Raw genomic sequence first — 22,495 nt, 5'->3', positions numbered from 1 at the left:
ACCATCACACTTAGAAATTGTCTTCCTTCACAAGAACTGTTATATCTGGTTATCATGGTAATTTTTCCTCAGCACAGAAGGCAGCAAAATGTCTTTCTGAATCCTTGATATCTTTCTAAATTTGAAACCGAGTAAACTAGAATCTTTGACTTCATGGAACTTACAGAATAATGTGATATTGGATGCCTAAAAGCCCCCAAAATTTGTCATTTTGAAGTGTGTCAAGGGCTCTGAAGGACTATGAAGAAGGTTTACTGATGCACAGAGAAGATACCTAATTTAGATTGGGGCAGGGCAGGAACCTTCCCTGAGTGAGTGACATTGAATCTGAGACCTGAAGAATGCTGGAGGAATTAGCTGGGCAAAGAATGCAAGTAGGGAGAATGTGTTACAGAGACATCAGCAGGTTCTAAAGCCCTGAATCAGGAGAGAGCTGTAGCCAAGCTCCCCATGGAAAGCCAGAGAATGTGGAGCATAGTGAGGGGCTGGGGCCAGATCCCACAGGGCTCCCCTCGGGAGGTGGCCTTCAAGAGTTTGACTCCTAGCCTGCGTGCAATGGAAAGCCACTGATGGGTTGTACATAGGAGGGATGTGATCTATTTTATTTTATTCAGGTTTATTGACAAATTTTATTTTTATCTTTCATATTCATTTATTAATTAGGCATGAGACATTTTAAAACATGAATTTTTAAAAACCCTCCAGACAGCTGGCAAACAGCAGCAGGCGATCGTCAGTTTAGGGTCATGCACATGGTTTGTCCCTCTTGAGCCAACTTAACAAGATCACTCTGGCTGCTCGTGGAGAATAGACTGGCCACATGCACGATCCAAAGCAGAGAGACTGTTAGGAGGCCCCTTGAATAATCTGGGTGAGAGATGACCTTCTGTTTTAGGGTGGTAGCAGGGACGAGGATGAGACACGGATACGTGAGATCTATTGCACAGCTACTGGTGAACTTGCTGGTGGACTTGAATGTGGAGGGTAAAAGGAAGGGAGAAAGAAGTCAAGGATGGGTTTTTGGCCGGCACAGTTAGGCCGATGGTGGTGCCGTTCATTGATGAGGGCTGGGGGTGGGAGGTCGGGACCTGCTATAGGCTGAATGTTTGTGTCCCCCTCAAATTCATACATTGAAACCCACTCCCCTGTGTGATGATCTCTGGAGGCGGGGCTTTTAGGAGGTGATTAGGGCAGGAGGGCAGAGAACTCCCTTGTTGCTTCCACCATGCAAGGCTGTCGCAAAAACACGTGAGTCCTAAACCAGGAAGAGGTTCGTCACCAGTCCCCAAGTTTGCCACCAGCCTCCAAAATGGTGAGAAATAGATTTCTGCTGTTTGTAAGCCACCCAGTCGATGGTACTTTGTTGTAGCAGCCTGAATGCAAACAGGACCCTTGTCACCCAGGGAGCTCCAGGTTTGGGGATAAATCCTTTCCTTCTTGGTCTCTTTCTCCAGTGGATATACTGTGACTTCTCCTTTATGAGTTTCATCTGCAGCAGCATGAAAGCAAAACTAGATGCAGCACTCCCCCCCCCCCCCTCCCCGCCGCCCAGCTGAAGGAAGCTCACCTACATCTTTCCCACTGTGGTGATCGGTTTGTGCCGAAGCCTCTTTCGCTTCTTGCACGAGGGTCGGGAACAAAGCAAAGCACAGAGAGCTCCATGCTGCTGCCTACCTGAGTCTCCAGGTGGTGTGTGGGGTGAATGTACACACTTCTGTCGTTGACCCCCTCCCCCAGGCAGGCCACGTGAAGCCCCCAACAAACGAAGATTCGACCGTGGTCTCCAGAGCGGATGCCATGACTTCCACAGTACTGAAGGCTGGAGAGAGTGATTTCTCATCACCTCTCAGGTCAAATCCAAAGTACTCCCCTGGGGCCTGGTTCTCCACCAGCTGCCCACAGCCAGCCACGCTCATGACCGCGGTTTGACACTGAAGCCAGCTAGCATCCGCCGCAGACACCGCCGAGGGGCGACGTTAAGGAACCTCACCATCCCCTGGGTTTCTTCCTCTCTAATGTCTGACGCCCACCTCATTTTGGACCATCTACTTCTACCAAGCCCTTCACACCTCCACTCAGAAGGTAAAGAGGAAAAGCGTAAGTCGTTAGAGGATTACAGTCTTTGAGGAAAGCAGAAACAGTGGGAAGATGCATGCCCGCGTTTAACAATATTTATGGTCCTGCGAGATTTTAAGTACCCCATGGTATAAATGCAGACCTATTGTTTTTGGTTACCGGTTCTGAATGTACTTGCTGGGCATCAGTTACGTGTAAAATACCGGGAAGGGGGAGGATTACAATGAAGATCTAATCCTTGCCTTAGAGAAGCCTCCAGTCCAAGAGGAGATGGGAGACAGCAAGCAGGTCAGTAAGTAAGTAAGCAAGCAGTTAGATCCCCCCGGGGAGGAAGTTTCCAGGGAGGGCTCCCTGAGAGAGCCCTGCACTGAGTCCTAAAGCCACGGGGAGCGGAAACGCGTGCGGGAGGCTGGCGAGGCAGAGTGAACAGCTTGTACACGGCTGGGAAGCAGTTCAGGAGTTCTGAGGTCTGCTGTGACAGGGACAAATGAAGTCTTGAATTTTCTCTGCTCCAGGCTGACCACTTCTTCTTCCTCTCCTCCTGACGTCCCGTCACAGTGTGGGTCCTGCTGCCCAGAAGAGGCACAGGAAACAGACCTCTTTTTGTATCCAGGTTGGAAGAAAAGATTCAGGTTTCCAAATGGAGGTATCTAGGGGCGCCTGGGTGGCTCAGTCGGTTAAGCGGCGAACTTCAGCTCAGGTCATGATCTCATGGTTCATGAGTTCGAGCCCTGTGTCGGGCTCTGTGCTGACACCCCGGAGCCTGGAGCCTGCTTCGGATTCGGTGTCTCCCTCTCTCTCTGCCCCTACCCTACTTGCCTACTCTCTCTGTCAAAAATAAACATTAAAAAAAAAAAAAAAAAGAACAATTTCAAATGGCGATATCTATCCAAATTACAGGACATACTATTTGCCACCTAGGACAGAAAGGGACCAGAGTTTGAACAGCCAATTGAATAGCACTTTAAATAGCACACTGGGAAGAAAAATCCTTCCCACCCTCTCAAAAATGAGCGGATGTGGCAACAGATGACTCCTAATAAAAGTTCAGAAGTGGGCGGTGGGGGCATATTGGCATGTTGAGTTCTCTCCAGATCCTCCAAATCTGAGAGCCTTGAGTGTTCTCATAGAAGTAGTCATAGGGTGAAAATTCCACGTGTGGATTTGGGGTTGCATATTGTTGTGACTTTAATATTTGTGAGATGGACTTTTCTTCCCCCCTCTTCCAGACAGGATTCCTGTGACTAGCCACTGTAATTCTGCTTTAGTGCTGGTTTTCTTTTCATCACTCGAGAATGTCAGCAACACTAGCGAATCTCCAAGCAGGTGATGTTATATCACACCTAAAACTTAGGCTTGGCCGAAATCTGAAGTCCACAAGATGAATTACAGACTTAAGTGAAAGCCGTTAGGTACTTAACAGCACAAAAATTTTCCATTACAAATACTGTTTTTCCTCTTTCTTAATTAAAAAAAAAAAATGCCTTGAGGGGGCTTTGGATTTCCAAGACTTCCAGATCAAAGATTTCTTCAGCCCTCTGAATTATAGGAATGTTAAAAACAAAAACAAATCCTTTTCCTGCTATAAAATCCTTGCCATGTTTTTGTCTTTATGTAACTCAAAACGGCTGAACTAAAATATGAGGCTGGTGAGTTCTGTTCAAAACCTAAAAACTCATCCGAAAAGGAGTAGTTAAAAGTTTTGAAAGTGTCATTCTAATCAAGTCTGTCCCAAGAATAAATTTGACTAGAATTTATCTTATTTGATGATCCTCGAAATTGCAAAATAGCACTTAGAATAAAACAACGTATGGCTAAGGATACCGCAATGTTTTAAATTGTTTGTTAAAGTGATTCGGGATCAAAATTTTAATAATTTGGGCACGGTGGTGGTGATGGCCAGTATAATTTTCCTCTGAGTCTGTATACGCCCTTGGCTACTATGTTTCCTTTTCACCGCACAGTCGCCAAAAGAGTGAACTGTTAGTTTCAAAAGCTTTTGCAGAAAGTAGAGGCTTTTTGTAAAGCAGTAGTTGAGAGTTGTGAGTCTGCCCATGGTTTTGGTATAAGGCGCAACTCTGAGCCTACAAGAAAGAAACAGCTTTGAACAGGGTGTGTGTTGTGAGCTTATCAGCCGCCTGGCACATAGCACCTTGCCTGACAATTTACTACGTGGGCGATAAGTGGTCTCAGAATTTCAGCCCTTTGAAAATGAACCCCTTTTTGCTTTGTCACTAGAGAGATGTCTATGATTATGCTCATGCTAATAAAAGCACTACAGGGCGAACTCTGTGCTCCTGTGCATGGAGCCATCAGTGGCTCATGTGCCCTCTGACATGAAACTTAAGGCACTTCATATATCTAACAGGTATTTGTTGCCAATTTCCTGACATGTTACCTTAAAAAACTGTTTTAAATAGCCTTTTTTGGGGGTACCTGGGTGGCTCAGGCGGATAGGCCGGCTCCAGATTTCAGCTCAGGTCATGGTCCCAGGGTTGTGGGATCGAGCCCCACATCGGGCTCCACGCTGAGTGCAGAGCCTGCTTGGGATTCTCTACCTCCCTCTCCCTCTCCCTCTGCCCCTCTCCCCAGCTTGTACTGTCTAAAATAAAATAATTAAAAGAAAATGAAAAAATAGATTATTTCTAATTATTAGCAATATATCTTAGAGAAAAATTGGGAGACCAAAAAGGTAAAAAAAAAAAACAACCCATAAACATAAGAGTTTAAAAATCCCAATTTATTTTCTTCATGTCAATTTATATGTTGTTGCATTTACTTTATGAGAATGCATTTACATACTTGAGATCAAGCTGCATCCAAAATTTCTACTTTTTTCTCAAAAACAACCATGTTCTCATGTTACTCTAAGTTTTGTATCATCGTCTTAATGAACACATGTTCTTCTGTTACAGGACATATATTTTATAACCATTCTGGGACAGTCAAGTTGCTTCCAGGATTTTGGTATCATAAATAAGCCTGCAGTTCACATCCTTTTTTTTTTTTTTTCCATAAACTCTATGAGTTTGGGGCTCAAACTCAAAACCTTGAGGTCGAGTCGCATGCTCTACCCAACGAGCCAGCCATGCACCCCCGCAGTTCACACCTTTGTACTTAAAACTATTCGATATTGCTGTGTTAGACAAAGATGTTAGCTTCCAAGTCACAATCAATTTGCCCTGGCTTAAGCAAAAGAGGAAATGTATTAGCTCGCATAGCTAAAAAAGCTAGGGGTGGAGATGGGCTTCAGGCATGGCGGGACTCAGGGGCTCTATGGTGTTTTCCGGAATACACCTTTCCGTTTCCTGGATCCGCTTCCCTCTGTGTCAGTTTCATTCTCAGCCTTGCTCCTGTACAGTCTCTGAGAGGAAAGACTGCCACTCTTTCCCAATATTTACACTGGGAGTCCCACGATTGAGACTCATTACCATGACTTGGGTCAAACACCTTTCCCTGAGCCAGTCATGGGGCCCAGCGTGAAGGAATGTCTGGTTAGCCTTCAGGACATCCCTGCTCCCTCTTCCACCTCACCCCCTGCCACCCTCACTCTGCACACCCGGACTCTGATGTTTCTTGAAGCCACCAGCCTGACCATCAGCCAGGCCCACTGCCTCACACACTCTTCCCTCTGTGTCCCCCGGGCTTGCTGCCCCCTCACTTCCTTCAGCCTACACTCAGGACTTCCCGGACCACCTCACCTCTTCACTCTGTCCTCTCTCTGTGCTATTTCTCTCCAGAGACTTACACCTACCTGATGTCCTGCTATATATTCATGTGGTAAATGTTTGAATTATTTGTCTTCATGGGGACCACTAGGCTGTCACTGTGAGCAGCTCTACCCAGCCCTCAATAAATATCTGTCAAGTGAGCTAATAAATGAGTTTGGCAGGCCATGGATGTACCCGTCCGTAGGGTCAGCCTCCCCTACTGATACGAAATACTTGCAGCAGTGGTGTGATTCCCCAAAGAAAATGGGCAGCCATGCCCAGATGGCAGGAAGAACTGGGTGCTGGACCAACCAAACACTGGGGCCCATGACCATTTCACATCTCTTTCAAAAGCAAAGTGCCAGGAATAGGACTTAAAATACGGATGTGAATGCTTTGAGTTTCTTTTTTTTTTCTTCTGATTTGTAAAAATGTGTATTTTGAGAGAGCACAAGCAGGGGAGGGGCAGAGAGGGAGAGGGAGACACAGAATCCGAAGCAGGCCCCAGGTTCCCATGCTCAAACCCACGAACTGTGAGATCATGACCTGAGCCAAAGACCGACACTTAACCGACTGAGCCACCCAGGTGCCATTTGAGTTTCTTGATGTGTAAACTAGCTCCCCTATTAAAAACAAAACAACAACAACAACAACAAAAAAAACTCTCCTCATAGCAGACAAAATAATCTTTCTTCAATGCAGACCGCGTCACACCCTTCCCCAACTTAACACGGATAGCTCCCCATTGTACGGTGTATAATGGAAGAACCCGGCTGTGGCACCCAGGCCCGCACAATCCAGTCTCAGCCTGACTCCTCTGCAGCCCCAGAACCCACACCTTCTCACCTGGGGACCCTCCGGCCTCTGCTGGCCTCTCTGCCTGACCCCCACCTACCCTGTCAGCCTCAGGCCTCAGCTCCAACGTCCCCTCAGGAGACGCTTCCTTGACCAAACAGGGCTCCTCTTTTACCTGCTTCACACACACGGGTGTCTCTTCCTCACCCCATCAGCACCCTGTCACCTTATTTATTCTGTCTCCAGTTCTAGAATGTAAGTTCCGTGGGGTCCTTTTCTTGCTGTTCTGGAACTCCAAACTGGTACTGGGCATGTTGAAGGCCTTCAGTGAATTTTTCTTAGGAAAAAAAAAAAAAAAATGAGCATGTTGCTCACCAAGAAGGTTACAGCAGCTAACACCCCCGTCGGCAGTGAGAATGCTCATTTCATCTCCCATCCTGTTGAGATGAAACAATTTGCTTAGAATACAGCCCAAGAGATGGAATTTTTTTCAAAGGTAGTTCTCAAAATTTATTTACTGTTCTTTTTCTTTTTTTATTGAAGAGCTGGAATCCTGGGGGGGTTCTGACTGCGTGGGTCCTAGAGGAGAAGCACCGGGGCCGTTTTTGAGCAGAGCCTGCCCCCATTTGAGGCCAGGCACTCTGTTCCAGCCAGGTATGTTCCAGCAAGGCCCCGGGAGGGTTCCACTTTCTCATCCGGTTTGAGCACAGCCCGAATCTTCGTGCCCACTGTGTAACTAGGAAAAAAAGGTGCCCTTTTGTTGCAGTGGGACTCAAGGGAACTTTCTCAAATTGTTACAGTGACTAAAAACTAGTGAGTTAATCCACTCAAGTGTTTGGCATGTGGTCAGGCGTCATTTGTGTGCATTCCCATCCCAAATTAGCCAATCGTGTTGGTATTTTGATGGGCAGAACCCCCTCTAGTCTGTTCACTGTTAACATCAGAGTACGTATATTTTTGTACATGGATTTTTTTTAAAGAACTTTAAACTAAAAAAAAAAAAAAAAAAAAAAAACTCTTGCAAAAAGAATTGACCTATATAAAAAGCATTTAATATAGAGAACACAGAAGCACCTTCCACCAGGTAAAAGTCCTGATGACATATATCTGATTGCACTAGTCACATCTCTCTTTACCTGCAGAGAATTTGTTTGAATATAAAATAACAAACTTCATGTCCCCATCTTCTTCAGACAAATCTTCAGCATCCCTCAACCTGAGGATCACATTTAATTCAGCAGAATAATGATTGTGCTCATAGAAAGAAAAGAGATCATCCAAAGTCTTCTAGTTTAAAAATAGCACCATTGGAGAAAGAGGATAAGTCTTCTAAGTGCAAAGTCCCAAGGCAAGTGATTTACTGCAGTTCATGCAAAGTAAACACTGAGTGGCTGATGTTCTGAACTTCCCTGTGATCGGGGGTAGAAAACAGAAGTAAAAACAAACCAAAACAAAACAGAAAGGCAAACAATAACTTTGGAGAATCAAAAGACACACACACACACACACACATGCACGCATCCCTGCCAGAGCGTGTTCTTTGTTTTCTGCCCGTTGTATCACCAGTCAGGGACCTCAACCACGAAGGGTGTCTTCACGTCTACCTTGCCACTGCTGACGATGGTGCAGTCGGTGAGCGGACGGTCGTGCCCATCAGTTGGTTGCAGTTCTATGGAGTGGACCACTGTCTAGGAAAGACAAGCAGACCCATGGCTTGCTTCTGACTGGCAACTGTGGCGGTCAGAAGGTGAAATCGCTGCCCAGTCTGAAAGCCCAAGTGGGAAACCAGGGTTTTTTTTTGTTGTTTTTAGGGGTTTTTTTGTTTTTTCATTTTTGCTTTTTATTGGTTTTCTCCACCCCTCTCCCCCCCCCCCCCCCCCCCCCCCCCGCCAACCTTCGTATGATTTCAAGAACCACACAAGCCAACCATGGTAAACTTACCATATTCAGGAAATTTACATATAACAGAATAAAATGTATCCACTCCCTTGCTAGTGAAAGAACGTATTTGTGAATTTCCCTCTTTTAATTAGCATTTTATATTCTAAACATAATTAGATATTTTTGTACACACATGGCTCTCATGAAATATATTTCTTCCTGCTTCACACCCGACGTAAGAGTTAACGTGGAACATGGATCAGTTGCTGCTCTGCCCTGTAAACGGTCTAGGCGTTAAGAAACCAGGTCAGAAGGCAGCCTTTAGAAGCGGAGCTGAGTCTGGGTTTGTCCATTTTCAAGCTGACCCCAGCCATTAACCTCCAGGTTGAGTTAGAGGCCCCAGCCCCACAGTGGCGTGAAAGCCCTATCTCTACCCGGGAAGGCTGCACACACCTGACGCTTCACAGTGAAGGAGGGAGGATTTGTCCAGGACTAGGAATACTGGCTTCTGACCTGCTTCCCACACAGGGTTGAGACAAAGAGGGCAACAGTACGAAACACACACACACACACACACACACACACACACACACACACACACACGATTGTTTCCTTCTGGAGAGAAACGTCTGGTGATTTTTTTTTTTTTTTTCTGGAGAGAATATAGTTGTCATTAATCTCTCAAAGAAGTCTATGACTCAGAATGTTAAGGACTGTTCCTCTGAGGCCAGGCAGGTCTCCTAGGATGCACCCCAGTGGGTGGAAGGAATTCAGTGCAGTCAGTTACAGCCATAAGAAGATCGAGAGGTCAGAAGATCTAGAAAAACCGTGACCAGAAGAAGAAAACACAACACGTGCACTCTTCATTCTCTCACGGGTTAGCGTGATGTATTCCACAACACTCATTGCGGGAACGTCTGAACCAGTTTACTTTTAAACCGTTCAAAACCTGGTTCGGCCCACTGGTCAAAAACCCAGACTGGTTGAACACACGCACACCCCCATTCGGCTCACGCCAAGAACAGCGTTCCCTAAGACGCTGGCGGAGTGGTGCACTTGTGACTGGGTAAGAATACAGTCCTGTGAGGACAGTGACGTCTCGTGAGAACACAGGCCTGTTCTTTATTGTGACAGGATGTAAAGTGAGCTGCGAAGTCATCCGTGTTGGCCATATTTCATCTCACTCGCCCGTGAGAACCCTATCTTCAGCAGTGCAGGCTGAATACTTGCTTGCCCTGTGGGTTAGGTTCTGAGGGGGGTCAGCTCGGTTCCTGGCTTTTCGATGGGCAGAATCAGGATAGCGGGGAGAAGGTGGGGAAGAATCGCCATAACGGAGCTAACGTTTGGAGGGAAGAGGCAGAACTTGGACCTGAGAATGAAACAAAATCAAATATGGAAGAGGGCAGGGGAGTCAAGAATGGTCCAGGGTTGGGGTGAGCGGACCTTACAGGTGCTAGTTTAGGAGCTGGGAGAGCTTCTGTGGGCAGCTAGCTGCTAAGGAGAAATGTTGGAAACTGAAGAGAGTAAGGATTTTAAGACGTGTTCCCATGGATTAGGAGTCGGACCCCTCCGCTATTCTTTCAGACAGACCAGCAGAAATCTGAGTTCTCTCTAGCAGTTTTGGTTGCTGTACTGTGACTTCGAAAGTGACCTGTTTGTGTCCTGAAGCACCTGGGGCTCAGTGTCTTTTTTTTAACAGTTTATATTTAATTGTGGTAAGAAACACATAACATAAAATGTACCATCTTACCTATTCCTACATGGACAATGCAGCAGTCTTACGTATATTCACAGTGCACAGCTCACGGGCAGAACTTTCTCATCTTGCAAAACTGAAACTCTGCACCCACTGAACACCAACTCCCATTTCTTCCTCCTCGCCAGCCCCTGGCAACCACCATTCTCCTTCATGTTTCCGTGCATTTGACTACTTTAGGTACCAAAGTAGAATCATCCGGTCTTTTTGTGACTGGCTTATTTTACTCAACATACTCAAGGTTCATCCACGTTGTAGCACGTTACAGGGTTTACTTCCTTTTTAAGGCAGAATATTATTCTACTGTGTACACATATGGGACCCGAGTCTTATTTGGTTACATTAAAAAGTTTTCATTTGTATCAAGTAGTAAGATAAATTAAGTACTCAGTGTTTCCACGTCAAGTCTCCAGCTTTTGCCCCGGTGCTCCTAACAGTCAGAACACCACAATATGGGGCGCCTGGGTGGCTCAGTCGGTTAAGCGTGTGACTTTGGCTCAGGTCATGTTCTCGCGGTTCATGGGTTCGAGCCTCGCATTGGGCTCCACGTACTGACAGCTCAGAGCCTGGAGCCTGCTTTGGATTCTTTGTCTCCCTCTCTCTCTGCCCCTCCCCCTACTCGCACTCTGTCTCTCTCTCTCTCTCTCAAAAATAAACATTAAAAAAATTTAAAAAATAAAATACCAGTTTATTCACCTCTGAAGAAGCCAGTCATCATATAATGATGAACCTCTAACAGACACATTTTAAGATGAAAATAAATCACTGAAAGTCCTTCATTATAAATAGAAGACTTTGAATGAGAAATAATAACATATCAAGTTACCATTCCATCAAGGACTTTTCCAAATACCACATGTTTGCCGTCCAACCAGGTGGGCTTGGTCAAGGTGATGAAGAACTGAGAGCCATTGGTATCAGGCCCAGCGTTGGCCATGCTGACCCACCCGATGCCATAATGCTTCAGTTTGAAGTTCTCATCTGGAAATGTCTCACCATAAATGCTTATACCTGGGTGAGACAAAGTGGAAAAAAAAAAAAAGAGAATCTGGAGAATCACCAGATGTTATATGAAAGTAAATTCTTCAAAGGGAGACATAAGGTTTTAATAGAATTGGTTAACCCCTGGAGGTGGGGAAGGGGGAAAAGATGGTAAAACAAAGGAAAATAAAGGAGGTGATACAATTTGGCTCCAGACACTCAGATAAACACAAAAGACGTGGCAGCACCTTCTGGCCTCCAAGCAAGACCCCCACGTTGGCTAAGCCAACAATTCACTCTGAACTAAGGAAGTGAAGGGCAGGATGACATCGTAGAGCCACATGGAAAGGCGGGTGAGCCATCCTCCTGGCTCAATCTCTGTCCGGAGCTTCAAGTCACTTGTCCTGTGTCACTCCTACCTCAGCACCCAACCGTGATGCAATTAGCACTTGCCACCCTCAGCTAATTCTCACAGCCCTACAGAACAGGTATTCTCAATCCCATTGTGAGTGAGGCAACAGGGGTTCCAAAGTTTGAAAACTGCACAGCAGAACTGGAAAGTCAGAGGACTTTCTGTCACTAAAGCTGCTGCTCCCTCCTGAGTCAGCGCTCTGAGCAAGGGCAGCCTGCCAGGAGGTTATCAGGCTCGATGACCTCCGGTCTCATCAGGAGACAGAGGGTGGTAGCAACCGGAGCACCCAGCGATCCAACCCCTGAAGAGAAGAACCAGACGCAGGCGTGTGGACTGGAGTTCTGGCAAAGCCCCAAGTGGAGCGGAACACGGTTTCCCCACATGACAGCGGGAGAGACCATGAGAAGTGTCTGCTCTGTCCTCTCCCACCTGGAACGCCTGCCACGCCCACCTCCTCCGCCTCCCCTTCTGCCGGGCTCCTTATCCCTCGCTTGCCAACCTTAACATCCTGGCTCAGTTAGACGGACCAGGAGTGGGTGTCCAAGGCAAGCGATTCACAGCTGACTGGTCAGGGACAGATGAGGTGGCCTGGAGAAAGCTCTGCTCACAGAGAGATCGAGACTGAAGTGAAGGGATCCAAAAGGTCCTCCCTCCAAAACTCAGAGAATTTTAACTCAAGATGTGCGTGCACATTTGCACACGTGCATGCACACACACGGCAGGGAAGGCAAAGAGAGGGAGAGAAAAAAGCAGGAAAGCGGCCACAGGAAAGCTCAGTCACTGTTCCTGCCTGGCCCCAGGGCGGGACCCTGAGATGATGCGGGTCTCAAAGGACACTGCCACCGGACCTGCAAGCTTTTCCAGAGAGGCCCAGCTCTGCAGCAGCAGGGGCTTGCTTCCCCAGGCATCCACCCTGGCCCTACTGACCTGAGTCACCCGAACCACTTCTCTACTCCACTCTACATCCCCATACCCCTGTGGCATTTTGGCAGGGAGTGAAAGTAGAGGACCCGGCCAATCCGAGGGCTGAATGGTAGCCATTTTGTTATAGATAAGCCATGGCGGTAAGCATACACTTAGCAATAGAGCTTGCACACGGCCCGAGTGTTTCTTTAAAAAGTTAGCAATCTAATACCCATCAAAGCAAGTTATTTGCTGAACTGGAAATCTTAAACCTGAATGAAACTGAAATCCTAATGTGGCTGTAGGTATGGTGTGTGTCCAGGTCACAAACTCCCGGCGATCCCGAGGGAAGACGTTCCAGGGAGCTGGGCACCTGCAATCCGCAGTGAAGAACCACAGCCTCGGGGATATCCGACGTTGCGTAAGTTTAATTATTTGTGCTTCACAGGGCTCTGCCTTTGTTTACAAACGTGTATATTATAATTTTGACAACTCCTCTGTTACTTTTTACTTTTAGTGTTGCTGGAAAAGCTGACAACAAAATGAAAGAATTTTGAAAGAAAGGGGTAAAGCCACCTGTAATCCTGCCTCCTAAATTCCAGCCTCGCCCTCCCAGAGTGGTGGCCTCCCCTGCAAGCTCTCCTCTCCCGCATCGCCGTCTGAGGCTGGCTGCCACCCCAGCGTGCACACAGTGTTATACTCAACCTTTCCTTCCTGTGTCAGATAGCCTTCTCTACTGTTGCAAACTGGGAATCTAGCATTTTAAAAACTGCACAGTGGTCTACTGGATGAATATATCTCCACCACGAAAAGATAAGGAACACCAAAGCAATACTGTTTAAAATTAGGAAGCCTCCAGGTCACGATCTCGCGGTTTGTGAGTTCAAGCTCTGCGTCAGGCTCGGTGCTGGTGGTGTGAAGCCCGCTTGGGATTCTCTCTCCCTCTTCCCCATGTGTTCTCTCTCTCTCAAAATAAATTTTAAAAAAGATAAAAAAAAATAAAATAAAACTAGGAAGCCTCACTCATTCACACCTAGGACTAGATTTTGGTAGATGAGGTCCTCCCCCTGCCGTCCCCCGCCCCCCCCAGCCCAAACCCTGTGCTTCTGAAGAATTAGTCTGGTGGTCTTGATGAATTGGTTTCCTGAACCTGGGAATTCACTTCATGGGGTGGATACACTGACTTGATCTGAGGTGTCAGTTTGGTAGACAGAAAAGGAAAAATGCAAAAGACAGTGTTACCGCCGGTGCCGTCCCCACTGGTGATGTCTCCTCCTTGAATCATGAAATCTTTGATGACGCGATGAAATGTGCTTCCTTTATATCCGTAGCCTTTCTAAAGAGATTATGTCAATTGAATATATGAGTAGGTATAACCCACACCAAAAGATAAACCCCAGCGTGTATCTGGAAAGGACACAATGAGAAAATGACACGAGCTATCGGCAGAACCTGATGAGGTCCCTGCAACAAGGTACTAATAGAAATGTTCTCATTAGCAGACCCAAAATAAAGAAACCAACTGTGGAAGTCAAGGATTAATGTGAATAAGTGAAAACAGAGCAATCTGCGTTTTCATATGATGCAGTTCCCCTCAATTTCTAGAACCCCAAGGACACAGGGTGCCCAAAGAGTAAGATTTTGTACAAAAATAAAGTAAAATACTGTTAAGACGTCCCGGGTTCATTGGACCTGCTAATTCCACACTTATTTTCCCAGAAAACATCTGTATTTACGCCGGGCTTAAAAGAAGGGAGATCCCATTTTGTGCACAGTTAAGGGACCCACAGCTGAGACCTACCTCGCCTGTGGCCAGAGCGACAAAATTTTCCACAGTCTTGGGCACAACCTTTCCAAAGAGGCCAATCACAATTCTGCCAACATCTTTGTCTCCGATCCTCACATCAAAGAAGACCTGCGTGTGGTTGAACCGGCAGAGCACAGGTACAAGGTAAGAGAAGGTTAAAATCTGAGAACGCATCGCTACGCGAAAGGCCTCCCTGCCCCCACAGCAGCTTATAAGGGAGCCCTAAAACCCTCGTGTGGGTGCAAGGCACCTGTAAACATTCATTCCGCAAGCACTCAGTGAGCCCCCACAGGCCAGGCCCTGTGCTAGGTCTGAAGTTGGTCAGCCAGTGAGGTCTCCGAGAAAACTCCATGCCCCCCCCACACCGGCCCCCGCACACCCCAGACCGCACAGCTGCCACCTCCCATTTCCCAGCTTTGTGCTCTTCCAGAAGGGTGACGCTCCAAATCTTGGCAGGAGAGAAAAACTGGTGGAGAGAGAAATCGTCTAACCATCCAGATTTATTTTTGTGTGACTTCAAACACGGCCCAATTCCCAGTGAGTTCTCATAGACATCTGCTGTCAAGGGAACTGTAAGACATCAGAACGCACAGCAAGTTCTCCGAAAGGCCTGCCACTCCCCTGCGAGCCCTGTGAGGCTCCGGCTCCCCAGCCTCATCCAGAGCTCCCCCCACCCCCACCCCCACCAAAACCGTTCACCCTGGGGACTCCACCGCTGAACTCAGGGGTCATGCTCCCGAAACTGGGGGGGGGGGGGGGGGGGGGACTGCGTTCTCTCTTTCTGTCACCACATTTTAGAGCAGATAAAAGGAAACACGGACCCACAGTGAGTGAGTCACTTGTGTGGATAAACCTTAGAAAGTTCTCTTAAACTATGTTGTAAAAACCTGTTCCATCCGAGGGGTGCCTGGGTGGCTCAGTTGGTTAGGCGTCTGACTTTGGCTCAGGTCATGATCTCACAGTTCATGAGTTCGAGCTCTGCATCCAGCTCTGTGCTGACAGCTCAGTGCCTAGAGCCTGGAGCCTGCTTCTGATTCTGGGCCTCCCTCTCTCTGCCCCTCCCCCACTCACACTCTGCCTCTCTCTCTCTCTCTAAAACGAGTAAACATTAAAAAAATTAAAACAGGGGCGCCTGGGTGGCGCAGTCGGTTAAGCGTCCGACTTCAGCCAGGTCACGATCTCGCGGTCCGTGAGTTCGAGCCCCGCGTCAGGCTCTGGGCTGATGGCTCGGAGCCTGGAGCCTGTTTCCGATTCTGTGTCTCCCTCTCTCTCTGCCCCTCCCCCGTTCATGCTCTGTCTCTCTCTGTCCCAAAAATAAATAAAAATCGTTGAAAAAAAAATTAAAAAAAAAAAAAAATTAAAACAAAACAAAAAAAAAACCCCGTTCCATCCGAAATGAAATCACCCACGTTTTTGCCTCACAGATCACCGTGTTTCGAGGATTCCGGGCTGGAATGCTTGAAAAGGCTACCGAGTCGAAGGGCATTCTATTAGCAAGTTTAGATTATATGAACCAATTTACGGTTTGAATGGGTAAAAAACGACATTCAAGAGATGGCTTTAAAAAAATGTAAGAAGGGTTGTCAGAGGAAAAAGATGTCTTATAGTTTAGAAAAATCATAAAGTAAAGACTGTGAAGCGTTAGTCCAAGACAAGAGCTTCTGCCAATACATCAGCACGTCTGTCACGGGGTGATGTGATATTTAGTGTTCCGTGTGGCATTTGAGAGTTTTTACGTGGCCACAGCAGCCAAAACTGTATTATTATTTATACGGCACAACTTTATGGAATGTATAAGAGACCGGGCCCTTGAGATGCGGCGATGCACTTGAGGAGAACAAGTCAATGGGGCTCAGGGACAGGAAGCTGCATGAATGTGCCACAAGCCCGGTCGTGCAGAGCCCACGTCGCAGAGAAGCCATTTCTCCAAAGTGATTTACAAGCCAACGAGAGAATCAATGACGGGCAGTAACGAACCAACATCCGGAAAAGACTCAGGGACACAGTCTTCTAGGGACACCATACAAGACGCTAGAAAAGCCTGCCAGACTTGTAAAATAAAGAAAAGAAAATATCACCTTTGAGTGTTGAGACAGCACGAAGAAGAAAATGTGGGAGGGCAGCAGAAGATGAAGAGGGCTTGTCACCCAGCAAAACGCGTCAATAAAAAAATCTGACTTTCTTACGTGTGGCCCAGCACACAGACTAACAGCTTTTTCCCCCCAAACTGAGCTTTCAACTTCATGACTGACAGCACGAAAACGCAGCAGAGTTTTCCTGACTCCAGTGGAAATGATAAAGTCAAATCTTACTTGGGCAACAAGCGCATGAGGGGCCAGAGGGGGCCCAGAGGGGGGCTGAGGGCTGAGGGCAGGCATCCTGGAAAAGGCGTGATGGGGAGCAGGCCTGGAGTGGGGGGACTAGAACGATCATGAGCCCCACCTGGCAGAGCTCCTGAAATGTGGTCTCTGTGCACAGAAGCAACAGGGAGAGAATCTCACCAGTTCCAGAAGGAAGGCTGCGGCTATGAGATCTGGGTTTTGTTAGGCAGTAGAAAGGGAAGTAACAGGATCCAGGGAAGACGGGGGATATTACTCAAGCTGCGGGGAGGAGAATCTGGGAGCTCTTAGACCAGGGAGGAGGAGAAGGGGGGGAAGAGGAGGGGGGGGGAAGGGGAGGAGGGGGAGAAGAGGGAGGAGTAGAGGGGGGGAGAGGGAGGAGTAGAGAGGGAGGAGAGGAAGAACAAGAAGAGAAGGAGGGGGAGGGAAGGGAGAGGAGAGGGAGGGGGAGGAGAGGGGGGAGAGGGAGGAGGGGGAGGAGTAGAGGGGGAGGAGAGGGAAGAACAAGGGAAGGAGGGGGAGGGAGGGGAGAGGAGAGGGAGGGGGAGGAGAGGAAGGAGGAGGAGGAGTAGAGGGGGAGGAGAGGGAAGAACAAGAAGAGAAGGAGGGGGAGGGAGGGGAGAGGGGGAGGAGTAGAGGGGGAGGGAGGGGAGAGGAGGAGAGGGAGGAGGGAGAGGAGGAGGAGAGAGAGGGAAGGAAACAAACAGGACCTAGTCAGTGGTGTCTCGGCACTGTGCCTACATGTCTCGTATAATTGATCCTCCCACATCCTTGGGCGAGGGGCACGTGCTGTCATCACCGATTAACACACGAGAAAAGTAAGGATGAGGGAGGCTCAGTGATTGACCAAGGTTTCCCAGCCGGGAGCAGGAAAGCCAGCTCTGCAGTCCCAGGTTACACCTAACTGGACTGCGGTTAATCCTGGCTCTCTCGGGCCAGGCAGGGGACCCCTAAAGGGCAGAAATGGTGTTTTTAGGTCCCCAGTGCTGAGCACAGCGTCAGCTCGAGCGGGTCCTCAAAACGTGCTGACTAGTTCAATGCCAGGTGATGTTACAGGAGGACCAGGGCACACATGTAGACAGAGGGGGCAGGGGACCCAAGGCAGACCCTATCACCCTAAGATCATCTCCAACTGCTACGTGCCCTTGAGAACAGGCCATGTTTTGGACAAGCGGTGAGGCTACAGTCCCACAGAAAAGAAAAAATGTATATATAAGTAGGTGTAACATAATGGGAAATCAGGTTTATAACAAGACAAGTACAGATGAAATGTTATGGTTGGAGGTGATGATTATCTGTGCAGATCAGGGTGGGCTTCCTGGCTGAGGTGGCATCTGAATTCCACACTGCCCTTCAAGAGTAAGCACCTCAGTCATTTCTTTTATCCCCTGAGGGCTACTTTTGAAAGTCATCTGAAAATGATGGGCCACTGGAGGTGGGCAAAGAGGTTAGAGGGAAGAGGCACTCAGAGCCCGATCCAAACCCCTGTTGGGTTAATCCTGCTTCCCTTTCCAGAGCAACCAGGGGGGATGCAGGGAGGATCTGTTCCGGAGACGACCATTCCTTTCAGGGCTGCAAGTTCACAGGAAGATTAATAAGGTAACATGAATAACAGTAACAACTGGCCTTTTTAATCACCGCTAAGCACTTTACCTGCTTTATCACATCTAATACACAAAAGCCCGGAGGGTAGATATTATCTCTGTCTCCACTTACAGAGGAGGAAACAGAGCCTCACACAGGAAATCACCTGCCTAGGGTCACCAGGCCACAGCCACTTGGCCCCTCCATGCTGTAGAAAGTGTCAGCATGCTGTGCCGTTGGGGCAGTTAGGAAAATGGTAGCATTATTCTCCCCACTCTAGGTGCCTGACCTTGCACACACCCCAGGGCATCTGCTGAAACAGTCAGGGCTGCACATGTCAATCCAGCAGATTTTGAGACCAGTGAGCCAGAGCCTGGACCTGAGGCTCTCGGGCTGGGCTGAGCAGGTGGCTGAGGCGGTGGCTGGTGAGTGCCACTTTAGGCCTTGTGGGTGACGGCGCCTCCCACCTCTCTTATAACAGATTCCTACTTTTAAACGAAATCAAGACAGAAAGGAAAAAGACTGATGGGGGAAACACTAGTCCCAGTTAATCTACTTCTCCTGACTCAGAGAGTTTTTAAGGTCTCTATTTTCCAGTAGGTTCAGTTGTTTTAAAAAGTCCACTGAAAAAGTCATTCGACAGGGTCAAATCTGCAGAAGACTCACATACACAATTAGCCTTTAGAATTTAATGATAAATTTGGTAGGAAAGAAAAGGACATATATTAAAAATTCTGAGAGTGGGGGCGCCTGGGTGGCTCAGTCCGTTAAGCGCCTGACTTTGGCTCAGGTCATGATCTCACAGCTCGTGAGTTCCAGCCCCGTGTCACAGCTCTGTGCTGACAGCTGGTAGCCTGGAGCCTGCTTTGGATTCTGTGTCTCTGTCTCTTTCTGCTCCTCACTCGCTTGTGCTCTCTCTCTCAAAAATAAACATAAAAAAAAATAATTCTGAGAGTAGACTGCACGCAAACTTCCTCAGTGACAGCACCCTAGCCTAGGGGCTAAGAGGCTCCAAATATTCCCCTCCTGCAGCCACCAGCTTCCTCCCCTCTTGGCATCCCTTCTAGAAGTTCCCAACCCAGGCTACACATCTCCAGACGTCCTGATTCACTTGCTCTGCGGTGGGTGACCGCACCGTTAGGTTTTAAAGCTTCCCTGGCCAAGTCTGTTCCCCAGTGCTGCCAGTGATATGCTCACACTAAGAAACTGTTCACGGTTTATCTGAAATTCACACCTGACAAACTTCTATCTCAGCTGGCAGTTTACTTCGTATCCCCCACTCCCTTCTAAACCGTGGGCAAATCTTGTCAGTGTTACTTCAAAAAAAAAAAAAAAAAAAAAAAAAAAATCAGATCAGCCCAGAACATGGAGAGGCTGGAAGTGAAATCGGTGCTCAAAACAATCGGGCTAAGTTTCTCTCTTTCACACACGCATCCGCAGCGCGATATGGCCTTTCTGTTCACTCTTGGGCTACATCAGATGTTGGGGTGATCTCCCTCTCCCCACCCCACCACCTCGCGTGGGGTCTGTGGTGGAGGATTTAGGCACTCTGCCACTAGCTCCACAGTATCATTTCCACTGGCAAACACCAGCTTTATCGTTAAAACAACTAGCAGCTGCCCCTCCTTCCAGATTCCAAGACACTGCTGCCAGTGGGTTTTTCCAGAAGTGGTGATCAAGGGCACCAAACCATTCCCTCCCTTCCTCCCTCGCTCTCTGCACCCTCCCATTATCTTCTAGCCTGGGTAAATATGCTGAAAAAAAAGAGCTTAAAGTGGAGAGAAACAGTTCATGGTAGATAATCACTGCCCTCCCCCCGCCCCTCCATTCCCGATAGAGATTTTAAAAGGCTGGCAGAGCTAGTCCCATCCCAAGCTCAGGGTCCAAAGTCGAAAAAAGTCTAAGTCTAAAAGCACACCTCTCCCTCCCCACCCCCAGCGGGAGGACCACGGTTCCTAAATACAGGAGGAGGCCAGTCGGTCTCTAGAGCAGTGCACGTAAACCCGACCCGCACACCCCCGCTTAGAAGCTGGCCCCGGGACCCCCCCCCCCCCCCCCCCGCCAGGCCCGGGTGACAGCGGCAGCGGCTGCCCACTGCGCCCCCGCGGCTCAGAGCGCGCCTCTTCCGCCCGCCCCAATCAGCATTCTTTTCCTCCTTCTGTTCCCGAGTCCCCGCCACGCCGAAGGAAGTACTCGCGCCGGCTCCTTCCTGGAGAAAGGGCCCAATAGTTCCGGAAGCTTCCTCTAGCCCCCCGGCAGGTCACGTCGGACCAGACCACCCGCCCGGGGGACTCAGTTCAAACAGCTCGGCCCAGCGCCCCCAAGTCTCCCGGGACAGGGCCGCCCCCGCGCGCCGGCAGCCCCCTCCACCCCCCCCCCCCCCCCAGCCACGCGGCCGCCTCGCTTCGCCTGCGCCCGGGAAGCCCCCTCCTCGCCACCGCGGGCGCTGAGGACCCAGTCCCCGAAGTTCCCCCATCCCCCTGGCGCGCACGAAGGCAAGTTGCTGCCCGCCGCTCGGTCACCTTGGCCGTCACCGAGGGGCCTCGCCTGCCGACGCGCGAGGCCTCCGCAGAAGGCACGAGCGCGCCGAGCCCCACGCAGAGCGCGAGAGGTAGCAGCAGCCGGGGACCCGGGCCCATGGCGAGCGGTGGCAGTGGCAGCAGCGGCTCGGGCGCCACCGCAGTCTCCGGGACCGTTGGCCGGACTCCCGGGCGGCTGCGCCTGCGCGCTCCCGGGTTGGGGGGGTGGAGGCGGGGGGGGGATGGGATGGGGCGGTCGGGGCTGGGCCGGAACCTGGGGCGCGCCCCTCAGCAGTTCAGCCCGGCGACCCGCTGGGGACTGGGGGCGGCGCGCCGCGGAGGGCGCAGCCGGGGCTGACGGCCGCTCCTGCGGCGGGTGCGCGGGACGCCGGGGGTCCAAGCGAGCCCGCGGGGCCCGGGGGGAGGCGCGGCCCCTCGACGCCCGAGAGCTGCAGAGCGCGCGCGGGGCATCTCCGGCAACCTACGGCGTAGGAGCGCGTTGACCCTGCCGGAAAGTTCAGGAGTCCCCGCGCTGCGGGGCCGCCTGGCAACTTGCGCGCGGCCGGGTCTCTGCGGAAGGGTCCGCGTGGGTGACGCGATATCCGAGGAAGAGCCCCCGCCGCGCCTGCCGGCTGCCGGTGCTCCATCCGAGACTTTAGCTTAAAGGTTTGGACGTCTCTCAGAGCTTTGGGAGCCCTGGATGTGTTGACTCGATTGCACGTGATGAACGACCCTTCACTGAGATGATGCAAGTTGGAGATACAAGTTTTACAAACTTAAAAGTAGGTTTAGGAAGATTATTTCATGATATGGGGAAAGCTCGTTATATCCTTTAATGGAAAACTCCGGTTGCAGAATCACATGGAAATTTTGATCTCATCTGTGAAAATAAATATATAAAGGCTTTTTTTTTTTTTTTTTTAAACGGTGAGAAACGTACCACAATATTTACGGTAGCTCTGGTGACAGAATTAGGGATTTTTGCTTTCTTTGTAATTTTCTGATTTCCCAGGTGTTCTATACCGAGCATGTAAGTACTTTATAATCAGGAAAATGTTATTTTAAAGCTCAGTGCTTTCTGAATTAGGGCTTCAAAGGACTTTTAAAGTTTTAGAGTAATAGCTCCAAAATTAACTGCAAATTAAGAATAGTATTCTCTTGGGTTTTTTTTTTTTTCTCTCTCTTTTTTTTTAATGTTTATTTTTGAGAGACAGAGCACGCCAGCGTGAGCTGGGGAGGGGCAGAGGGAGAAGGAGACACAGAATCCAAAGCAGGTTCCAGGCTCAGAGCTGTCAGCACGAGTCCCACATGGGGCTCCAACTCAGGAACCACAAGATGCTGCTTAACCAACTGAGCCAGCCAGGTGCCCTTGTCTTGGTTTTCCGAGTGGCTGGTGCCATGACTTTCAAACCAAGATTTTCCTTGAGTAAGCAGATAGGATTCCTCTGTGTAAGTGTAGATCTGAAATTAAACTGGGACCATTTCTTATGTATAAAAGGAGTGACTTCTACTTTAGAGGGGCAGGTAGAACACTTCTGAATTACTTTAATAGTTCAGTCCAGTGAAAGATCTAGTGGCTTTCCTCATAACCTCTCGCCCCCAATAAAGTCACCCTTCTTGTATATAAATTGTAGCAATCTAAGCGTATCAGAGCACTTATCACATGGAATGCTTGTATTTATTTATCTCACTCATTACTGTAATCGTTTTTGTCTGACTCTGTTATCAGAAT

General features: G+C 48.9%; 1 protein-coding gene and 2 long non-coding RNA genes across 3 annotated transcripts; 1 reads left to right on the top strand and 2 right to left on the bottom strand.

Moving 5' to 3' along the window:
* Nucleotides 1–599: 599 nt before the first annotated feature.
* On the bottom strand, nucleotides 600–1,959 carry LOC131516626 (uncharacterized). Its single transcript, XR_009264182.1, has 2 exons — nucleotides 1,568–1,959; nucleotides 600–1,489 (listed from the first exon to the last, which is right to left on the bottom strand). It is a non-coding gene; the product is annotated as an uncharacterized LOC131516626 (long non-coding RNA).
* A 5,652-nt stretch (nucleotides 1,960–7,611) lies between these two features.
* PPIC (peptidylprolyl isomerase C) lies at nucleotides 7,612–20,967 on the bottom strand. Its single transcript, XM_058737869.1, has 5 exons — nucleotides 20,767–20,967; nucleotides 14,316–14,429; nucleotides 13,757–13,850; nucleotides 11,045–11,229; nucleotides 7,612–8,269 (listed from the first exon to the last, which is right to left on the bottom strand). Exons 1-5 carry the CDS (start codon nucleotides 20,881–20,883, stop codon nucleotides 8,141–8,143), a joined length of 639 nt encoding a protein of 212 aa, XP_058593852.1. The 5' UTR covers nucleotides 20,884–20,967; the 3' UTR covers nucleotides 7,612–8,140.
* LOC131516621 (uncharacterized) lies at nucleotides 12,681–16,506 on the top strand. Its single transcript, XR_009264178.1, has 3 exons — nucleotides 12,681–12,935; nucleotides 14,234–14,465; nucleotides 15,746–16,506. It is a non-coding gene; the product is annotated as an uncharacterized LOC131516621 (long non-coding RNA).
* Nucleotides 20,968–22,495: the final 1,528 nt, after the last annotated feature.

Source organism: Neofelis nebulosa, chromosome 1 (genome assembly GCF_028018385.1).
Source record: "Neofelis nebulosa isolate mNeoNeb1 chromosome 1, mNeoNeb1.pri, whole genome shotgun sequence".
NCBI lineage: Eukaryota > Metazoa > Chordata > Mammalia > Carnivora > Felidae > Neofelis > Neofelis nebulosa.
This window is presented reverse-complemented; position numbering and strand designations above follow the sequence as displayed.

Bases quoted from the DNA above. Each gene is read 5' to 3' on its own strand.
- PPIC (XM_058737869.1), bottom strand. From the start codon at position 20,883: ATGGGCCCGGGTCCCCGGCTGCTGCTACCTCTCGCGCTCTGCGTGGGG. The intron at 14,430-20,766 runs GTGACCGAGCGG...AACCACACGCAG, and splicing joins GCCCCTCGGTGACGGCCAAG to GTCTTCTTTGATGTGAGGAT. The intron at 11,230-13,756 runs GTAACACTGTCT...TGTCTCACCCAG, and splicing joins CAGTGGGGACGGCACCGGCG to GTATAAGCATTTATGGTGAG.